This window comes from Branchiostoma lanceolatum, chromosome 2 (genome assembly GCF_035083965.1).
Source record: "Branchiostoma lanceolatum isolate klBraLanc5 chromosome 2, klBraLanc5.hap2, whole genome shotgun sequence".
NCBI classification, from domain to species: Eukaryota; Metazoa; Chordata; class Leptocardii; order Amphioxiformes; family Branchiostomatidae; genus Branchiostoma; species Branchiostoma lanceolatum.
Window position 1 is genome coordinate 19347795 of NC_089723.1, and position 22295 is coordinate 19370089.

Genomic DNA, 22295 nt, shown 5'->3' on the forward strand with positions numbered 1-22295 from the left:
AAATAAAATAATTCTTTTTGTGATAAAAAAAGGAAAGTGAAGAAAAGACAAAAGGAAAGCCGATGAAATGTGGAAAAACATTCCAATGGCCACATCATCATCCATTTCTTCTGAAGTGCCACCAATGTCCTATATATAACACAGTGGGAACAGATGGCAAGGCGAAGAAGTTGACAATGGGTAGTAATGATTTTCCCTTCACTTTTAGAATGTACATAATAGCAACTTGTTAGATTGTGAACAAAAAGACACAGTTGCACATGGACACCAACGACCAACAGATGGGCAAGGTGGCTGCTGATGTAGGAAGTCAACTAGGACTGGCTGTAAGGCCTAAAGCAACATGAAAAGACCCACCAGATATTTTTAACAACCTACTATACAACACAGTCCAGTGATAAAAATTACTATAGTGCTTCACCAATGAAGATTGTGGCTTTGGATCATAGATCATTTATTAATTCCTTTATCATAGAACAAATTGATTCATCAGTCTGAATATATGCACAATTGTCAAACCCTTCCACCACATGTTTTGAGCAATGTGTAACACTGATATCTGGGTAAATTTCACGATTGTGAAAAAACAAACTCTTCAGACCTTAAGAGAAAGGTTTGATATTTCTACATTTGCAACACACACTTTACACTATCCATAACCCAAACATACATGCTACTTTCACATGTGCAATATCTTAAGGTTCACCTCCAACAAAAGTGTCATTCCAATTGAATGCAGTACCGTACAAGACACAGTAGAGCTTGAACAAGTAAAATACCACATGTACATGTACAACAAGCAAGTCATGAATCTCTTTAAAGTGTAGCACAATGCGTTACTGTTGTTACCAACTTTCCAAAGTGTGGCCCCAGACAGACAGTTTTCAACACTTACAGTTGTTTCACTAACCCACTGAGAACAGTTACATCAAACATCTAAACATGGCATCCACAGTAAATTGAAAGGTGGAGTAGTGATCCTATGAAACCTGGGGTAAATCAAGTAATCTAATCAGAATCAATCAACAACCTGTGTATTCTAACCTTATTGCAGAGTCTGTTATTCAGCTGCCATCAAGCTTACATGTACACAACAACACAGGAACATAATTAACTATACCAGGAAGGGAAGGATATGTTTGGCTTGTCTGCATGGTGGTTGGCAAACAGAATAGCTCAAATCAAAAAGTTACATGTGGATTCTCATCACGTTATTTTCTGTGCGTCGGTAGGCTCTCAGGTCCCAAACATGCAGTGCACATTCTGCTTTAGGTCTCCTGCAGGCGTTTTGCCTTAGACCTCCTGCAGGCGTTTCTTGAACACGTGCCCAGAGGAGTTAGTCCTGTGGGAGTGAGGGGTCAGGCATGGTAGGTGTGGCACTTCCCATGGGTAAGGTGGGGTCAAAAGAAGGTGGAGGGGTAACAGCTAGTGGAGGAGAAGAACCCCTGGGGAGGGCTGCCTCACCCCCAGCGGGGGGAACGTCGTACCCAACACCTGGCGCCCCCTCGGATGGTTCCACTACAGCTGGGGCTGGGGGGTCCTGTTGTGTGGGTTCTACCACTGCTTGTGAAGGGGAGGGCAGGCTGGCCTCCTCCTGAGGGCTGGAGCTGCTTGAGCTGGAGGTGGAACTCTGCGGTATAGCTAGCACTAAATTTGGAGCTTCTTCCGCAGTGGATGGCGTTTCCGTTTCCCCGCCCTCGACAGTAGACTCTGCCGAAGCTTCAGCCTGCCAGTGTACCGGGGGGACTGGCAGCTTGTTACTGTTTCCTCCACTGTCCTTTGGCCTCTGACCCCCAGCAAACCTCTGCTCCTGTGACCTCTGCCCTTTCGGCGACCCCTGTGGGGAGGATGTTTTGGAGGGAGGTCCTGAGGAGGGTCGTGAGGAGGGGCGACTGCTGCCGGGGCTCCTGTTGAGGATGGTGACAGGACGATCCCACGCCTTCAGCAGCTGCTCACCAACCTGGGGCTCGATCTCCTGTGGAGTGGAGAAGAAAAAAGCATGCTTGATTATTTGTTTCTTGTACATGTTCATTTACTACAATGTAGCAATGGTTTAAGCACTGTAACACACTGTACTATTTCAATACAAGCAACTGGGCAGTGAAGTTTCATGAGTAATAGAAACAAGCGATAATAATATCCACAAAACACACAGGTGATAAAATCAAGATATAAAATTCATCCCACACCTTTTTGTTGGAGAGGCCCACTCTATGTAAATGTATACCATGATGCATACCTGTCCATCCCTGCTGATCTGGACCTTCTTGTTCTCATTCCATGGGTTCAACAGGTGGTGGGCAGCTTGGAATGGGATGCTCATTCTGCAAATGGGAGGAAGCTTTGTTATAAAAATCAAACTATTCCACATCCATACATACATGATCAAGATTAAAGGCACAAGGCAATTACACGACAGGGCTCGAAATTCCGTTTTGGAGATAGGTGCACTGGTGCACCCAACCAAAACAATTAGGTGCACAGAAAAAAATTTGGGTGCACCAAATGAAATAAAGTTGTATGTCAGCAAAACATAAGTTTGACACTACTGCCACCTTTAATTAAGAACTTCAGTCTGTAATTCTATCCAGATGTCAAATTTCAACCAAGCAATACATCAAATAAAGTACAACAAAAGGTTAATTGCTTTTTCTTATACTTACATTTCAAGAATATTCTGTATGCTAGTGTACAAGAGAACCGTTACCCTATAGTGTACAAAAATATCTAGGTGCCCTGGTGCACCCACGGTCAAAAATTAGGTGCACAGCTCCAATTTTGGGTGCACACAGGTGCACATGCACCCACTATTTCAAGCCCTGCACGACAATGTAGGAAAAGCAAAAACACTATGGGATTACATGTTATGTATAGATTCTGAGGGAAATATTGAAGATAGATACAGAAGTTTAAGTAGCACATGTCCATCCCAACCTTTTAATCCACTCTATCCGGAAGGCTCCTCCCAGAGAGGCTGAGCTGAACTCAGGAACCTTGTCCTTACTGATGGAGGAGACCATGCGAGCATACCCTGCAGATTGATATATAAGTCAAACAACACTGTTACACTGTTGTAAAGTCAGGGCAAAAGTTCAACAAATTCTCTTCCTACACCTAGCTTACTCCACACATTAAAACCAACTAAAGATGTTTTTATAACAGGTCTGTTGCTCAGTAAGAGTCAACATTGAAGTCCAGGAGGATTACATTGCTTGTGGCAGTATATTTTTTTAATATTCATATCTTTGTTTTACAGTAGTTTCCACAACAGCAAATCTAACAGGACCTGGTGTACTTAGTCTAGTATTACTGAATGGATTAATGAATACATAATTTTTCTCACCTTGGAAGTGCCCACTACCTTGAACCGAAAAGACCAAGTACACATTCTGGCAATCCTATGTGAGAAAACAAGAACAAGATTAATGATTCAAAAGAAGGAAGCCACATAAAGCCAAAAAAGGCAATTTCACATGTCTGTCAATGAAAGAAAAACCCAACTTATTCTGGGATAGCTAAAATTTCCAACAGTTGAGTTTACACTTTGCTGTTGATGCAACAATAATGAGTGACAGTTTATAAAGGACAGGGGCTAGTCCCCAATACATAGACAGCTTCCCACTCACTTTGAAAGCCTTGTTGAGTTTCTTCTCGTTGCTAGGCGTGGTTGCCCAGATACTCTGGCTCATGGCGATGTCCAGGTTGCGCTGGTTGTTACACTTCAGGATGAAGTACCGGTTGGGGTTCGAGACACCAGCTCCGGGAGAAAACGACTTGTCACTTCTGAAAACACATATCATTGGTTAAGACATTTTCTATCAGAAGAAGTAAACTAACACATTAAGCGTACCACATTATCCATTAACCATTCCAGCAAGCTACCAAATTGTATAAGAGAACATTTTAAGCAAGAGGCACTGTAATTCTTGATTTGTTAATGGTAACTTAATTTTGGCCACTTAACGGTCACTAGTCAAATGCTAACATTTCATCATCGCAAATATTTGATCACTAACATTTGAGACAGTGATGTTTTTCCTGATGTTAAAATCAAATGCAGTGAACTACTTACTTTTCCCAAAACCACTAAAATTACCAACAGCAATATTACATAGATTTAACTAAGATTGTCTAGCTCTACTATAAGTGACAGTGACTTTAAGAAACAGATCGCGGTAGCAAATGTTAGAAATGTATGGAGAAAATATGTTGGCATCATTAGTGTCGCATTCATGTGAGCTGCACAAACATGTAGTAGTTTACCCTACCCATACCTGACCGTTGGAGACTGTTGTGGAGTCCTCCCACCCTTTGGGCTCACAAAGGGGGGTGTCCTGACCCGCTGTGGGGGCGTACTTCTCCCCCCACTCCTGCTGGAGGAGGCAGAGGAGGGCGGGGTCCTCTCCCCACCCCTGGTGTGGTTGGGTGAGGGGCAGGGGCTGGTGGTGCAGCTACTGGTGCGACTGGACGCCTGGCTGCTGTTGGCTGATGCAGACTTTACCGACGAGCGGTCTGAACGGTTGTCAAACTCTCGTGGAGACCCTGTGTCATATGTACAAAAGTAGTCAAATTAACCTTCTCCCTGCTGCCTAACTCTGTAACCAATACAGAATGAGGTGCCAAACAGCTACTTCAGTGTGCTAAAGCTTAAATAAAGTCATTTCCCCAAATTTCAAGGCAGCAGTGTAAGAAGCCTTACAATCAATCTGTCCCTAGATATAGAGTAGTAAAAAAGAGTCATTTTCTCAAATTTCAGGGGGAAAATTTCAGAAGCCCTGTATTCAACTTGTCACTGGACATAAAGCAGTTGAAAGAGTCTTGTGTTTGCTTTATAGTAGACATACTGTAAGGAATATATTCTATCAAGCAGAAAATGAAAGACATATAGACTATATACACTAAGTGTAGAAATGAAATGTTATTTACTGTGATCTCTCTTCAGGATTCGTTTCTCCCTGTTGGCTGGGCTGGTTCGTGGGTAGAACCTGCAAGAAAGTCAACAGCATATTACACCACTTTATATAATACATCATAAAGTAATCTTATGAATGTGTCAGTGTTTTAAATAATAAAACCACAGCTCAGCAGAAGCAGGCACGTACCTGTCACCCTTGTTCTCCTCTCCTACTGGTACAGAGTCGTTGGACTGAAATGATAAAAATTTCAATAGAAACTCGGTTGTAAATTGTTTTGACAATTTTTTTAAACCTAAATACCAGAACTGCAACAGGTGGAAGTTGACCGTGGAACATTGTCCATGTCCAGATTCTTTTCAAGTATAACAGATTGAAGTAGAGTCTTACAGTATCATTGCTACAGCTTTGAGTATCTATACTTCTTGTCTAACTCTACAAGACAGACAATATTGCACAACATTGAAGATGATGATGATGATGAAGATATGAACCACCCCCGCTTTTGTTGGTGGCAAAGAACAACAACAAGGAACAGGGAACTTGGAACAGATGCATGCTGGGACTGTACTAACCTTCCACGAGGCTAGGAAGGAGGGTTCGGGTGCTTGGTACTATGAAATATAAATGTTCCTGGTTTACATGTACATTTACTTCCGGTTAAATGTCTTTCTATAGGTCTGGCTACCATCTTTGCACCAAATGAACATGTGACAACACATGTACATGTACCTTGAAACTACCAGTAGCACATGGAACTACATGTCCTATGTACTAGGCGAACTTTACATGATGGCACATCACTGGGTAATACAGCTACTTGTGGGCATCTTCCAAACTGCTAAAGGTAGGGCAATCTAAACTCTACATGTAAACACTGATAATTGAAGTATATGCATGACATTTGATGTGAGCGATTACAAATTTCTGATTGAAAACAACAGTTACTACAAAAAAGAAGATTGAGAATAAGAAGTTAGTGTACAAACATTGCACTGATTGCAGTTTTCTTTTTATAAGCACATTAAACTTTATTTAAAGTAGCTGTTGGCACCTCATTCTCTATTGGTTACAGAGTTAGGCAGCAGGGAGAAGGTTAAGGAACTACACCCTACATTACATACATACATACCTCAGTAGAGTTCTTTCTGCTGCCCCGCTGGGAACCGTACGACTCTGTGGCTGAAGAGGAAAAATCCCAGTTAACTGGGACAAAGCAAAAAACAAAACAGAGCAGAAGGAAAGGGGAATACAGGGTGGGAAGTCAGTATGGGATGGAGACAACAGGTAAATGGTAAGCCATGAAAGGGATGAAATGCAACTGTGCAATTTGAGGATCGGTGCTAATGCAGGAAAAGGAAGTGAATTAAAGGTTCTATGGCACAAGGTTGTGAAGGATTTGTTCCACACAACATTTTAAGGGACTTTCCTTGAGGGTTGTAGATCACATTTCGTTTTCATTTCAACGTCATAAAACTATTACTACAAATGGACGAACATCATAGCTCATCTGACCAGGTTAAATCTATAGTCTTTGACTTTAGTTAGCTTTCACAGCTTTGCACACAGGAACAAAATCAATGTGATGTTACAGACATTGACTTAGCCTTCCTTCCATCATGGCTGTTCATACAGCCAGTAAAATAAATAATTGAGTTAAATCTCAGGTGTAAGGTTAATGTTAAGCTAATTACACATTGGGCGTGGTCTCTGCCCTATCCCAGAAGGCTGTTGGAGGCCCAGGGCCTGCTCTTCGCTGGACAGCACACCAATCACAGCTCGGATAACGCCCTGAAGAACAGAAGACAATCTTACCACTGTGAGACAAGAGTCAATTCTATCCATCTGAAGAAAAACTGGGTACCAAAACTGGCACTACCATCATGGTTGTATTACTTGTACATGCCCCTAGATGACGAATGATTAATGTTCATGGGCCATGAAAACGTTTGATACCGGTGTTCCGGACAGGGTGATATTTTGGATTATCACACAGGCTTGTATCACATGGGCTTCAATAGAATCATTATAATGCACTTCACATGCGCCGAATGCACCGCTGTTGAAAATTCGAATACCAGATTCGAACATTGGAATTGCTGTTGTTTCAATTTTTTCTTAAAAGACACAAAATTTTCTAAACTTCTGGCACATTTCACATTGAGATGTGTGTTTTCTCAGGTGTGTATGACAGTGAATTCCGCATCACCCTCGGCCCCAGCCCTTCCGCAGATTCTATCGCCCTCTGGGTGATCCGATAAGCAGTTGGGCTGGTACCTCAGGTAATACGGAGCACACTGTGTTGTTTTCTATGTATAGTTGACTTGTCAGACAAACTAATAAGTCTACTCATGTCCGGGTGTGTTGGCATACAGGGACTGTTTTCCTTGGTCCTTACCTCGTCCACCTGTGACCATGGTTTGGCAGGTGCTCTCATGCGGCGCAGGAAGAGGGAATGCCACTTTAACCGCAGCTGTAGCAGCAGGTGGGCAGCCTGATAACATGGTAAAAAGTCATTAAACACAATCTTTTGAATTATAAAGAGGCTAATGACTTTGTGTATCATTTGCTGCTATTCATTGTGCTATTCATCGACCACCTTACTTCTGAATCTTCTAGCAAACCCCTCCCTGTGAACATATACCATAATTACAGAAACAGCAAGCTAGAAGGTGAACAACAATTACCTCTGAATCTAGTTTGAAAGAAATCCAGTCGTCTAACTTGGTGGTGGCACGTTTGTTGTTCTCCCCCTCCTCGCCTCCACTGTCACTGTAGTTCTCAAACTGGTCGTCACCTGACAAACAAAAACTGACAGCTCCGTAAACTACATCTTGTCTATTGAATTAGTCAAGACACAAATTTCACCATTTTTTTGTTTGAACCAAAGCTTTGACATTTCCTAATGCAAAGGACAATGTAGCAGGAATTTATTGCTACTCCATTTCTCTCTGATAACATGTGACAAATAACTAATCTGAATCTGTAAAAAAAATACTTTTATCTGACACGTTTGGGACTGCATCCTAGTCGTTTTATCACAAAGCTGCAAGGAGGAGTAACGAAGGCACGTTGGAGAATACATCCTTGTCGGGATAATTACATCACAATAGCACAAGTTTACTTTACACAGATGCAGGCAGCAAATAGGATGCGGAAATGTCTGTTGAAAACAAAAATAATGCATTCCCAACAATTAAAGGTAAGAATTAAATTAATCTTAATGTAAAGACTACTTCCACACCCAAAATTTGCCACAATGAGATCTATCCCATGAATGGATGTTTAACTAAATACAAGTAAAGAATCTTGGAAAATTTGACAGATTTTAATAAGATCTGTGTGTAGAGCTCACCCCCAGGTCTGTTGTCAGGGGCGTTGGGGTCCGTCAGAGCGTCCAGCGGGAGGCGAGACGGGCCTGCAAATATGGCGACTGTCACGGGGCTCATCAGTGTGCAGCATCGCACATAGGCATAGCGGTGCGCTCTGGGGGAAAATTATACAATTATCGCTCTTTTCATTTAAATGTACAATTTTGTAATCTCCGTTACCATTAGAATTAAGACGTTCCTGACATTAAGATATGCCACAAATAAGGTACCAAACTGCCGTTTTTAAAAGCTAGAAAAGTTTTAAGTCATCATAAAAACTACAGTTTGACATCTTATATGTGGCATATCCTAATGCCAGGAAAGTCTTATTTCAATCGGTAACGGAGATTACAAAATGTGTACATTTAAATGAGAACGAGAGTTATACATTAAGAGGAAACTTTATAAAGGTTGTCAGTATGCATTGCCTTACCGCTGTTACTACTCCTACCCTTTATCTTTTAGTATGGAAAACTTGAAAGAAAAAAATACATGATATGATATAGACATAACGATGCCACCTAATATTCTGTAAGGGTACTTGATAATAGTCTTCAAACTAGCTCAACATCTTACTAGCACATGTATGATCTGACTGCTCTTTTGTGACCATTCGGTGTTGAACAAATTGTTCTATTGTTTTAAACAGCCTTTCACAACGCGTCCTCACCTTGAGATTTCCTCATACACCAGCCAATCAGTAGGCAGCTTGGTGACACTCTGGGCGTGGGACAGCGCTACTGTGACCTTTGGGTTTGCCGCTTGTCCGAGAACAGATGTGTTGTGGAAACGAACACTTTTCTCCATCCTAGACACAAAGTAACACTTTCTGTCATAGTATTCATGGAGGAACTCTTTATATAAATTATAGAAAAAAGACAATTTACTGGCAAAATTTGTAGAGCAATATCACTGTCACTATCAAGTCCAGTCCCGTTCTTATGTCAAAAACAGCTGTAAAAGAGTTCTACATATACAGTACTAGCCCTTACTGTGTGGTCAGCCAGAGGTTTTCCCTGTCCACTCTAACCATGTTGGGATAGCTCCCAGCACACAAGGCAGCCTGAAAAGGAGGGAAAAATATATGTTGTAATCTCGATCATAGCACTTTGACCTAGCTGTTCAGGTAATACTGGAAATGTATCTTGAATGAAAAGGGGTTTATTTAATATGGTCAAGATATGGCTCTCCTTGGACCAAGGGATTACAACAGTGTACTTAAATGACTGTTTGAACTGTTTCTTGATCCTTGAACTGTATGTCTTTGTGCACAGTACCACGTAGTCTGTACTAGACTGACAGTAATAGTAGTAGCACCTTAATGACTGCCCAGTTCTCGGAGTTCGTGTTCAGGTCCCTGATGTCCCCTCCTCCTCGTGCGCGTACAAACCCAGAGGCCCGCAGCTGGCCCAACAGCTGTGTCCTGCAAAACAACCAGTGGGTTTACACACACATTACCAAGCACTTTCGGAGTACACTCAGCCGAAGTCCGATTCAAGTGCAGTCTGTTTACACACAGGGCCGTGAGGTGACTTGAAATGCCCAGCTGCCCTGGTGGTGTTATGACCGCAGTGTTGAATGTCTTGGTTTGTATCATGGCCAACTTGCACCACAGTGTGCACAAAATTATAAAATAGATTCCGAAAATTATGGCATGAAGAGTAAAAAAATGACTGCGTAAACTGGACCAATGAGTGTCTTCAGTGTTCTGGCATCATGACTTAACTATTCATTCCATCAAGTAATGTCCTTGTGAGTATTGGTGATAAGCTACTAGGTCATGACCTTGAGTTTACTAGTAGAGTCCACATTGCAGTACTATACTTAAGTGTCAGGACAAAAAAACTACCACATCTGTATTACACTGGTGATTTAGACTAACATTTCTAGAATATGATGTAGATTATCACATTTTAGGAATACCCCATTAACTGCTATGTCTTACAAAATTTACCGCAAAAATAGATATGTAGGGCACCGAATCAAGTTTCCAGTCAGAGTGTATCCAGACAAAACCCACCTCATGCCGAAGATCATTTCCATGGTGGCCTGGCAGAGAAAGTTCTTCTCGCAGAAGCTGCGCTCCCAGCCGTCACTCTTGGCCTTCTGCCAGCCCTGAAAGTGCAACACAGTGGGGAAAATGAAGGACCGATATTTGTAAGCAAATGCAGGATGTTTCCCTTGTACTTTTTTTTTCAAAAAGGTTTTCGTGAATACTGGCATGGGGGGATCCAGCTTGACCTAAAGCAGATCTCATTTAGGAGGTCATTTACATCAGGGCGCCCAACCTTCTCTCAACCGGGACGGGAGGCGATATAGACTTCTAAGAACTTTTCACCCATTGCTGACATCACACATACGACAATTCACGTTTTCACAGAGATTGGGTCAGAGAGCTGAGGAAGACTGAGTGATTCAGTCGAAAATTCGGATGAGTTCAATTTTATTTAGTTTGAGAACAGTTAAACTTTTCCAAAGTTTACCTGATGCTGTCTAGTGGTGACACTTGGCAAGATGGCATGCTGACCTGAAATGCTCTCAGGAGGGCCATGTGATCACTGTTTGCACCAGCAGAGAACTTCTTCCTACAGTACACCGCTGCACGTTTCTGGGACGGCTGGTTGGGCAGGATAACTGCAACAATACATGGGAACAAAGATTTGAAAAGAATGAAACTACTTTTATTCGGTAAGGATCTCGCAGTCAACACACCCAAATTTCGTCCTTATTACAGAGGCTTTACGACAAACTTTTTCTTACTTTTTAATACAACTTAAAGTGCAGAAACAGAAGACTTTTGCGTCTGGTTTAGATTAGAGACTTAGCCGCTGTGTCTGAATAAAGTCATGCTCAGTCATGAGGCAGGGTCAGTGTAGTGTGAACCTCAACTTGTGAAGACTGTGTTTCTTGAGTTCCTCAGCCTACCTACATCATGATGATTGTGTTTCTACACATGTACTTACAGGGATCCCTGTATGCCAGAGCGCAGGCAATAGTGAGGACAGGATCCAGACACTTGAGGACCACAGAGTACAACACCATCTTGGCCAGTCTGGGCTCGATGGGCAGGTCAACCATGTGGTGTCCTAACTCTGTCAGGTCCTCCCACATGTCCAGGGCATCTACAGTCTACAATACAGGACAAAAAACACATTGTACAGCTATCCTTGAACATGTCCAGGTCATCTACAGTATACAATACAGGACAAAAACACATTGTACAGCTATCCTTGAACATGTCCAGGTCATCTACAGTATACAATACAGGACAAAAACACATTGTACAGCTATCCAGCTCTGTCATGCTCTTGAACATGTCCAGGGCATCTAAAGTCTTCAATATAGGATGAAAAAACACATCTTCCTAGTACACACCTAAGGGCACTGAAACATTTAAATGCAGCCTGAGAGTCTAGCCAGGGCCAGTTATCATCATAATTCTAGTAGGAAAAATGGGTTTCGTCAAAACCTGTTATTTATAACTGGAAGCTTGATGCCTTTAACTCTTCATAACTACGGTATACTATAACTTCTGTCTGACAGATGATTGTGAAAGCCTCATATACCTTCAGTAACTGCACTGCATTTCTCAGCACCAGGAAAGCCGGTGGTTCAGGGGCCTTGGCTAGGAACTCAGAGATGGGGGTGTTGGGTGCAGACAGGAGCTTGGTCTGTAGACAGAGTTCCTAAAAAAAGCAAAATATGGAAATGTACTAAATGCTGGAAGGTTTGTTCTGGTCTTGTTACATTTGACAGCTTTCTGTTTCCACTTCAGCAGAAAAAGAGATAATCCAATTAAGCTTTAAAACTAAAAGAAAAAATTCATTAACATGACTTCGTGTAACAAGTTTGTTGAATGTGAGATTGTTTAGACACAATAAACAAAGCCTGGCTGCACCTGTAGTGGTGTCCGGAGCAGCTCAGGGTCCTGGTACTCCTGTAGGCTCTCATACCTCACTCTGCTGAACAGGTGGAAACACACACCTGGTCGGCACCTGCCTGCCCTGGGTAGACAGCAGACATAATCATGTTAATACAAAGAAAAAATCATCAAAAATGGCAATGTGTGTACAGAAAATTTGCATTTATATCAGATCTCCAGGACAACAGTCACTGTAGGACGAACGACAATGGCTATAAAGGAGGATATTTACCTGCCCTTCCTCTGTTGGGCACTAGCTTTAGACACCCACACACTTTTCAACATGGACACAGATGTCAGAGCATCAAAGGATTTCTGCAAAACAAACAGACCAATACTGATAAACACAGAAATATTTGTCTCTAAACAAAGTGAGCACAAAAAATGTTATGGAGAAGCAACAACATATTAATGTTTTACTTTTAGATACTACATAAACAGGAGGAAAGAGTTTTGACTGTTACTACTTTACATGACATTTACAGTATACTGTATTATATAAAAACAATAACATCATCTTTTACACACACACACACAACATTGTATATGTAGGCATGTGCTGTGTACATTAAGGTAGTCTCACCTCTTTCACTTTTCCTGAGTCGATCACAAACACCACATCATTGATGGTGACACTTGTTTCAGCAATATTGGTCGACAGGATCTACAGAAATTCAAATTCATTCACAATCAAAAGGTCTTGTAAGTCAATAACAACAAATAAGAAAATAGCAGTGCAGAAAACATCAGCATAAAATGTTGAAAACCTTTGCTGAAACCTACAATTTTCCGGACTCCTGCAGGGGGCTGCTGGAAAACCCTTTTCTGGTCCCCTGACTGCATGGCGGAGTGAAGTGTGTACACCTGGTACCTGCAGGAATGATGGGAAGACAGGCTTTTTTTTACACAAAAAGAGATTTCTATCTACATTGACATTGACAAAGAACAACCAGCATGCATATAAAATCTTTCAGTCAGAACATTTAATTTTTCACCACTGAAAATTGTCAAATTCTTGTGTGCAGATCTTCTCAATATCAATCTGTAAACAAAAGAACATGAGGCCCTGTGCTGATTTGTTCCTCTCTTGGTGCTTTCAGAAATTTTCATCCTCACAAGACATTGCCAATGAACAGATTTCTGTCTGATTCATGTCTTTATCTATTCATTCCTTTTTTTAAAACCTTCTCCCTGCTGCCTAACTCTGTAACCAATAGGGAATTGGGTGCCAAACAACTACTTCAGAGCGCTAAAGGTTAAATACATGGACAATGATAGAAAAAATTGTTATCAGTCCTGGAGATACAGGGAATCTTGGTCTGGAAATTTGTAGTTGTGGGCAAAGAGAGGAAGGAAAAAATGCCTTGGATTCCTACCTGCTGGTATCAGAGAACCTCTTGTCATCCCACATGATGGCATCACGTAGGGTCACTATCTCCTCATAGCCAGGTAAGAACACCAGGATGGCTCCTAACACATCATAGTCACATTAGTACTCATGTACAGTTCTAAACTATTGTCATAATGAAGGAAGGTAGAAATGTAATATCGATCCAGTTTGGCTCACTGATCCTGTCGACCAATATTGCTATTCTTCCATTGGTTATAACAGAGAAGACAGATGCTATGTTCAGTGTTTACAGGTTCATTGTATTGGGGGAATTCCCATAGCTCTTTTCGACAAGCACATTGAACAGTGGACCACGGCTTAACGTCCCCTCCTAAGGACTGCAACTCTTTCTGGTAACGTGCATGTCAGGAGAGAAACACAGCCGTAGTCAAACTCAGGGGTTCTAGTTCTAGAGGCAGGGCCATTTAACCACTGGACTACGCGTGCATGCTGCATGTGCCTCAATGATAATGATGTGGTAGCGTCTGTGAAACACCTCTCTGACATGTAGTGAAGGTCAGTCTCATAGAAATATCAAAGCTTAATGTTTCGTAGGTAAATAGAATACATGCATGTGATTTCACCTATGTGCTTTACATGTTATAAAAGACAGAAACACACATTTCCGTACATTTTTAACAAAAAAGAGTGGTCAGGCATCCGTACACCTACAGTCATTAGTCTGCTTGACAACCGCAGAAGTACCATTAATAGTACTCAAACCTACCGTCTTCCTGGCTGCTACAGATGTTGAAGAGAAGACACAGGATGAGATCCAGGTCCACATGTTCATCGTCAAAGCTCTGGTGGTAGGCCTTGAGCAGCTCCCTGTCTTCTGCACTCAGCTGACTGCTCTCACTCACCAGCAGGGTGTCGTCACTCACTGTGATCTCACTGGACGCTCTGTGGAATGATATAGTGGTGGACTTCAGATACTCCTATTCATTGATTTCTCTGTTTTCACTTGTCATGTCTATACAAGTGATTTGTTTGGGTTTATACCCCCAGGGCTCTTTGAAAACCGCCAGCTGGCAACAAGATTTCCCCTGGTGAAATGAAAATAAACAAACAAACAAGAGGTCTGAGAAATTTTGTCACATTTGATCAGACAAAAAAATACAAGAGAATTTCAATACACAGACGACTTTGCTGAGGGACAAACCAAGAATTATTCTTGGGAGCTTTGACTTAATCATCAGCGTTATTTTGGTCAGATCAAGAATACCGTACTTACATGTAGGCTTCTAGCACCTCAACAGTATCTGTCTGGCCAAACTTTCTCGCCCAGTCAAGAGCAGTCCTGCAAAGGTACACAAGAATACAGTGTGTAGATGAGCTTACATTCACAGAGAGGCAAACAGACACCTGAGAGGCATACATAATTAATTGCTGTGACACCCTAGGTGCCACCCTAGTTAATTTACAGAGGCTCCCAAACTCCCAGGTGACTAAAAACACTTAAGAGTAGACGTACAGTCCGTTGGGTGCTCTGAGGTTGATGTTGGCCCCCAGTGCTAACAGCTGTTCCACTGCTGCCACGTTTCCTCGACCTGCCGCAATCATCAGGGTAGTGGAGCACGTCTCGCTGTGCCGATAGTCAACTGCAGGAAAACATGACGATAAGAAATCCTAGAAAACACAAAAGTTCTGGATACCTCTCCACAGTCTATTATGGAAAACAACTGTTACAGTGCTGATTGACTGCTAAAAGTTTATTTTCTTTATCAAAATTTTCTTCAGAAGCAATTAAATCTTAAAGCTGTAATTACTTTTCAAGCTTTTAAGGTCAAGAAAACAAGTATAATTTACACATCAAAACAATGTTACCAAGTACACGTAATATGATAGAATTCGGCAGATACTAAGAATGTAGTTCCCCTGTGAGAGTTAAGAAGATATTAACCTTCTCCTTGCCTAACTCTGTAACCAGTAGGGAATAGGGTGCCAAACGGCTACTTTAGTGTGCTAAAGGTTAAACAGAGAGGGAGAAGAGAAGCTTGAGTTGACTTACCGCTAACATTTTCACTCATGATGAGATGGAACAGCTGCACATAGGCATCCTCATCATTCTGGGGCAACCAAAACGAGTTGTTACTTGTAAGTGCTCATCCTTTTTGGTACATTACTTTACACAAACTGCCTTTACCCATCAAAATTGCAAATCTACATAAATCCCAGTATTGTTTGTAAATATAAGCCCTTAACTTGATGATAAAGCCGCACCAATTTAATTTGCTGGGTCTCGGATTATAAAATTTTTGCTTAACTGGAAGCAAACAATGAAAACCAAACCTGACTACCAGGTTTATGCCTTGGTGCACTCTTTTTCTTGGCGTGCATACTGTCATATTAAACCTTTTTTCCTTTTCTGCCTTGTGTTTTTTTTTATTTCCTCTACATTTTCAATAATAAAATAAATTGGTGTGGCCAAATAATGTCATATAACGTAGATATGGTTACTGTGCTGACATCACTGTTATACATCAATAAAGTTATTCACAGAAAGTCCTGTGATTGAAAACAAAACACCTACATTGAGCCAGGCAGTCATGATGCACTTATCCATCTCCTGTATCAGCCAGGGTTCCATTTCACTCACATCTCTCTCCTGTTGGAGGAAAACATTGGTCAGTCTTCCTGTACTCTCCAACACTATTTATTCAATAAATACAAGATGAAAGGACTAACATTTACTAACATAATTCCACCAGGGTACATAATTCTGCCACCCTGAAAAGATGTGTCCAAACAGATCCCTATTATAATGCACTCCTGTATATCTAAACTGTGCTGCACTTGAGATCTCTCAATATAAGCACATATCAATTATTTCTCTTTGGTAAAAGCCAAGCTTCATAAGCTATGCTGGAACATGCATTGGAAACAGTCAGTACAATCTTGCATTTTGGTGACTTCCATTGAAGTCCTCTGTGTGTACATGCACCATACCTCAACATGCACTGCAGTCCAAGATGCTTCTGGTGGTAGATTTTGTAAAGTCTTTTTGTAAAATACACCCACCACCATGTCTTCATCAGTTGGTGGTTGAACAATCCTCAAATAGTCTTTTTTCTTTTGTACACTCGGACAAGCAGCCTTGTTTGAAGTGTACAACGAACAATGCAAGCAGGTGACAGCTGAATCTTCAGACTTACGTAGCTGTAATTGTCATGTTTAGTTAGTATGATAGCCATAGAATCAATAAGGGAACCATGGATAAGTGATGATCGTCATGCACATGCCTGGGGGATGTCCTGTAGGTCGCTGACCTCATAGTCCTCCTGCTGTGCTGTGTCCAGGTCTTTCTCAGCCAGGTGCTGAGTCAGCTGTTCTTTGGGACTCACCACTCCAGGGGCGGGGGTGCCGCCCTGTTGGTACCACTGGTCTAATGAGGACTGCTGTTGTTCCACTAAAATTAAACATCATGGCAATGTAACATATCATGTCTGCATAGGTGCAAGAAGTGAAAATTACAATATTGCCAAATGAGTTTGTTTTTATCATACAAAATACAAATTCTGTGCAAACTAAAAACAGCTCACATTGTCCTCTCTCTTTCTTGTACTTCTGCATCTTCTGGTTGGAGTAGTTTGTACTGTGAAGACAAAAAAATGGCACAAATTATAAACAGCCATTACTTTCAATACTTAATTCAAATATTCACAAAAGAAAATCTCTCACATTCAAAGGCTAAATAGATAAATTAAGCACTTACCTTCGTAAAACATCTTCCAAGAAAAATTCTGTCACATCAAACAGGTTTCCTGAAACTGAAGGAAGCTGACTTTGATGAATTAAGTCGTCATCTGGGAAAATATGCTCATATTCTAACATTCACTTTCATTAACAGTATGACAGCCTTCACGAAACCCTTCATCTATTTGTCATAAATATCAGTTTGTATATGATGCTATAACAAAGATACTTAGCATTATAAATGCATGATCTGTTTTGCAATTTCCTCTAACATTAACTCTTATGGTTTGCAAAATCCTTCCCCTTTATGAGTTATTTCAAAGATTTAAATCTATTATCAGTAATCTAAATCATCACCATTGATGACAAGTTCCAAAGTACTGCTGAAGGTTTGCAAAGTCATTCCCCTTCGTGACTTATTTCAAAGATTTAAATCTACTACTTTAAATGCAGCAATGTTTGTGGGGTTTTAATTTCGCGGTAGGGAGAAAATTGAGTGCTCACAGTGGTTTTGAGTTCATGTTTGAAACAATACTAGAGCTACAGTCACACAATGGCTTTTCGCAGCAGTTTTGAATTTGTGGTAAAGAGTTAGCCGCAAAAAATGTGAACATAAAACCACCGCGAACATTTCTGCATTTACAGTATCAGTAATCTAAGAAATATTTAGTACACGAACTGCAGATTTCCTATGCTGCTCTAAATCCTCACCATTGATGATTGGACAACTCCCAAAGTACTGCTGGAACAGCTCAGTGTTGAGGGTTGCACTCATGAGGACAACCTTCAGACCCTTGAAGTAGCCCAGCATCTCACGCAGCTTGATCAACAAGAAGTCGCTAAATCTGTCTCGCTCATGAATCTCATCCTGGAATACAAATACTTTGTTGACCACAAGACAAGCTAATAACATCCTATTTAATTCATTAATCATAACAACAAAAGTTTACGCCTAACAGATTGTACTGGTCCGTACCACAATGACATGTGTGATGGTAGTCAGGGCACTGTCTCCTCCCATCAGAGTTCTCAGCAGAACACCATTGGTACAAAATGTCAGTAAGGTTCTCGGAGAAACCCTGCAGAGAGAAAGAGTTCAGTCAACATAGGTAAGCAAAAATAAACAATAATCATTGATCTACATGTAACACACACACACAGACACACACAGACAGGCATCTGAAAATTTCAGCAAATGAACAAGATAGCCTTTGCCATTTTGGAGACATATTTCCTTGCAGACATGCTCTTGAAAACACAGAACATTGTTTCCAAGATGTTTTCTACTAAAAGGTTTGTAGTACCTGCTTTCCAGTCTGATCTGGTAGCCCACAGTTTGTCCAATCTTCTCTCCCCTCTCACTAGCCACCCTCTCTGCGACTGTCAGGGCGGAGATTCTGCGTGGCTGGGTGCAGATGATCCGACATGGCCGATTCGTACGTTGGGCATCATCCAAGATAAACTGGGGGACCTGTTAAGTAGGGACAAAATGGAAGGTTTAGTTCCTACAACTGTACAGTAACTTGTGCCGTGTCGTGTGTGATGTTTCTTAAATCGTAGGTCATCATAGACTGAAAGTTTAAATTGTTGAAATGAGAAAAAGCACAATCGACAGATCGACTTTCACTAATCAGGTACTAAAGGTAAAGGTAGTCCCATAGCCTTTTCCAGGCTGAATGGGCAGTGGGTTTTTATCTACTTTGTCTATGGCAAGGTATTGGAAGGCAGAGCCCATCCCTTTCCTTCCATCACCTTTTACCTTCCTACTCAAAGCCAGGTACCCATTTTTACACCTGGGTGAGGAAAATTGTGTGAAGTGCCTTTCCCAAGGTCGCAACGTCGGTGGCAAGTCAAGGGAATTGATCCTAGCACCTCTGGGTTCTGGGCCAATCACCATTACCGTTACGCCAACACAACGTCACTGGTACATATTGCTTTCTTCATATCCTTTGTATCTTTGAACCACAGACGGCTCCTTACCTGAGTGGTCTTCCCTGATCCAGTTTCCCCAGCAACCAGCACCACCTGGTTCTCATTAACTGTCTTGACAATGACCTCCTGGAGGACAGCCACAGGCAGCGTCCGGCGGAAGTTGTCGTAATCCGACTGTGTCCGGGGAGGGGGCACCTGCTGGATACCATTGTTCAGACGACCGTTCAACCCCGTAGCTCTGTTGCCATCTCTACTGTGTCCTGAAAATCCAAGGACCGTCATGTAACAATACAACATTTCACTACTTTCTTCCTACTTCAAAAAAGCGTGTTGTTGAAGAAGCTCTCGAAAGCTTTAAAAGTAAAACAATTTTGGAAGCACTATCTTTACCCGCATCATTGTTCTAGGCCCATGTTCAGACTACATGCTTTCTTTACAAGCCAGCCCTTCTGATTTCTTGCCTTTTCTGTTTTGTTTTGGACCTGATTTGTATAATGCCGAATTTGCACAGAACATTTAGACTGACTGACAGAGAGACAGTACCTTCTCCTATGCCCCTCTCGGTTCTGGGCATGAGTTCCTGTCTCTCCCTGCCTGTGATAGGGAACCTCTGCAGGAGGGTGTGGGTGTGGTGCCTGGCACTGCGGCACAGGGAGAAGGTGGCTGTACCCAAACCTATTCCTCGGCTGTCCTTCTTAAAGATTGTCAGGTAGCGGTTGCTGCCCTTTCTGTAAAGATTACAGGGTGGAATAATGGCATGTTAACTTTATGTGACTGCACAAGGTTGCATATGCTGTGTTGGTAGTGTGAAAGTTTATGCTTAAAGTTTATAATCATAATGTAAAATCAGGACACTACTTCTTCAAAATCAGGGGAACACTCACCCTCTGCTCTTCGTCTTGATTCCCAGACTTTGACAGTACCTGTGGATGAAGGCTCTCTCTACAGATGTCAAACTTGATGGAAACTCATATTCTGGAAAAAATAACAGATGAATTCTTAGTTGCTGCATGTACAAAATAAAATCTTAGGATGGGATGCAATAAAATACAAATGTACATTGTAAAAGGGGAAATGTTTGCGAGGATTTTATTTTGGGGTAGGGAGAAAAGGTATCAGGTCTTTTCCCCCCAGGACGTTTCCCCCCCTGGACGTTTCCCCCCCTGTTGAAGACATTTCCCCCCCAGGTCGATTCCCCCCCAGTCGTTTCCCCCCTGTCTGTACCTGACTAATGGTAGTCGCTACGATTGCTAAAATGCACCATCTACATACACCGAATATACACACCTTTATGCTGGATAAAATCAGTAACATTATATCATATATAACGTTATATATACTTTTCGAGCAGGTGCTGAGCTGCGCGCCATCGATATCATAACCTGACTGTGCAAGCCGGCGCTGGCGATTGTCAAGTCCGCCCGCGGCGCCTGACCAGGCCCACTCCGCCCGCTGTAGGCGAATTCGACTGCAATCTCCTTTTTAGCTAGTTCGGGAACGCGTAGAAATCACCAGAGTTACGTTTGTAAAACAATGATTTAAATCTAAATATATTTCTAATCCTATAACTGAGGGCAATCATAATTTGGGACCGCCCGACATTTCTGAGTAACGGCAGGCGCAGTGGGCTTGGTCATGACAGGCATGAGGACTTGGAAATTGCCGCGCCGCCCGCTAGCACAGGCGAGTTTAGCGGTATGCAGTTTAGAACATTATACAGTTAACTTATAGAATAATGTGAAAGTAAATCGTGCATCTAGTATATTTAGAATCTAACGTGATAGTCACTAGCTAAACGTAACCTGGTTTACAGCTAGACAGGGGGGGGAACGACTGGGGGGGAAACGACTGGGGGGGAAACGACTGGGGGGGAAACGACTGGGGGGGAATTGACCTGGGGGGGAATCGTCTTCACCAAGACGTTTCCCCCCCTGGGTGGGAATAGTCCTGGGGGGGAAAAATCTTGAAACCGGGAGAAAATACTAGTACTACTAGGGACAAAATGAAGTGTTCGTGGTGGTTTTAAGTTCACAGTTCAAACAAGGGGGTAGACAGGCAGGAGACAGAAAAAATATTTCATGGTGGAGAGGTCACTTCGAAAACTATGAACATAAAGCCACACAAATTTAAAACAGATGTAGACAGGACTTTTCTTAGTCCAAACTCACCTTTCTGACTCTCGTTGTACCTGAACTTCTCCACAGCTATCCTGACTGCGATCTTCACCTCCTCATCTATGCAGATTTCTCTCTTGTGTAGAGGTGGCGGTCGTCCCCCTCTCTTTCCGCCTTCCCCACCCTGGGGCTGCGGGGAGGCGCTCCCAGGACGAGACATGCCAGATCTAAACATACAACATAAGTCTCAGACCTCCTTCATACCAACATTCACAAATCGGAACTCATGTGGGCATGCATTCCCTCTCAGTATATTAGCCTAGAGGTTGTTAGAGGGTTATGAAAACAAAAGAAGATATAAAAGTTATCAGTTATGACCTATGTGATAATGACACCAAGGAGGTTAAAGTACCTCCTTGATGACACAAAGCTAAAACTTTTTCTAAAAATAATATCATCTGATTATCAATCATTCATTCATAATTCCAGGTTGGATTTAATACAGGGGAGTAGTCATAATCAAAAACTGCTCCGACTTTTCAGGAAGATGGACACATGCAAGATGATTTTACAAGGTAAGGGGCTCCTCATTTATATATTCCCAAATATAAATTTGAAAGATTACACAACGAAACGAAACCAGTGTGCCCCCCTCCCCATTATAATAATTCAAAACATTGCTTTAGGTTGTTCGTGGGACGGACTGTGCCCAGATCAGAGGTCCACGGGGTGTACCTGTTTCCTCCTCCTTGGTGCATCCTCTCTCCCATCCCCTGCTGACCCACAGGAGGAGAGTTTCGTGATCTGGGTCTCGGAGGAGGTCGACCTGACCCCCGAGTCGCCATCTTCTCAAAGTCACTATCTGTGTGTGGCTGTTTAATTTACAACTCTCCCTCCCCATACTCTCTAAACTAACGGTCTATTATCGTATAATGATATTGAAAAGCAAACGCTGAA

The 22295-nt window shown here is 42.0% G+C and overlaps 1 protein-coding gene across 5 annotated transcripts; it reads right to left on the reverse strand.

Moving 5' to 3' along the window:
• Positions 1–437: 437 nt before the first annotated feature.
• On the reverse strand, positions 438–22214 carry LOC136427761 (3'-5' RNA helicase YTHDC2-like). 5 transcript variants are annotated; one of them, XM_066416905.1, is made up of 42 exons: positions 22074–22214; positions 21393–21565; positions 20109–20199; positions 19768–19952; positions 19273–19484; positions 18597–18763; positions 18269–18371; positions 18004–18160; positions 17312–17366; positions 17139–17191; positions 16866–17005; positions 16130–16204; positions 15608–15665; positions 15071–15197; positions 14831–14896; positions 14324–14499; positions 13583–13676; positions 12990–13077; positions 12790–12870; positions 12439–12521; positions 12183–12288; positions 11851–11970; positions 11248–11413; positions 10812–10918; positions 10305–10399; positions 9602–9707; positions 9277–9347; positions 8955–9092; positions 8269–8399; positions 7601–7710; positions 7312–7407; positions 6608–6704; positions 6046–6119; positions 5489–5527; positions 5103–5146; positions 4927–4985; positions 4275–4542; positions 3627–3783; positions 3344–3398; positions 2935–3031; positions 2240–2324; positions 438–1975 (listed from the first exon to the last, which is right to left on the reverse strand). In XM_066416905.1, exons 1-42 carry the CDS (start codon positions 22181–22183, stop codon positions 1337–1339), a joined length of 5154 nt encoding a protein of 1717 aa, XP_066273002.1. In that variant the 5' UTR covers positions 22184–22214; the 3' UTR covers positions 438–1336. The 5 variants fall into 5 exon arrangements, with proteins under 5 accessions (XP_066273002.1, XP_066273001.1, XP_066273000.1 ...); XM_066416904.1 differs by having other exon boundaries at positions 6046–6095; positions 16839–17005; XM_066416903.1 differs by having other exon boundaries at positions 16839–17005.
• Between the last annotated feature and the right edge of the window lie 81 nt (positions 22215–22295).

What these genes read in the sequence shown, in the direction of transcription:
- LOC136427761 (XM_066416903.1), bottom strand. Translation starts at nt 22,183, where the DNA reads ATGGCGACTCGGGGGTCAGGTCGACCTCCTCCGAGACCCAGATCACGA. An exon ending in GCCCAACAGAGGAAGGGCAG is followed by an intron (nt 12,289 to 12,438) that starts GTAAATATCCTC and finishes CTGTCTACCCAG; the next exon opens with GGCAGGCAGGTGCCGACCAG. An exon ending in GAGGAGAACAAGGGTGACAG is followed by an intron (nt 4,986 to 5,102) that starts GTACGTGCCTGC and finishes ACTTTCTTGCAG; the next exon opens with GTTCTACCCACGAACCAGCC.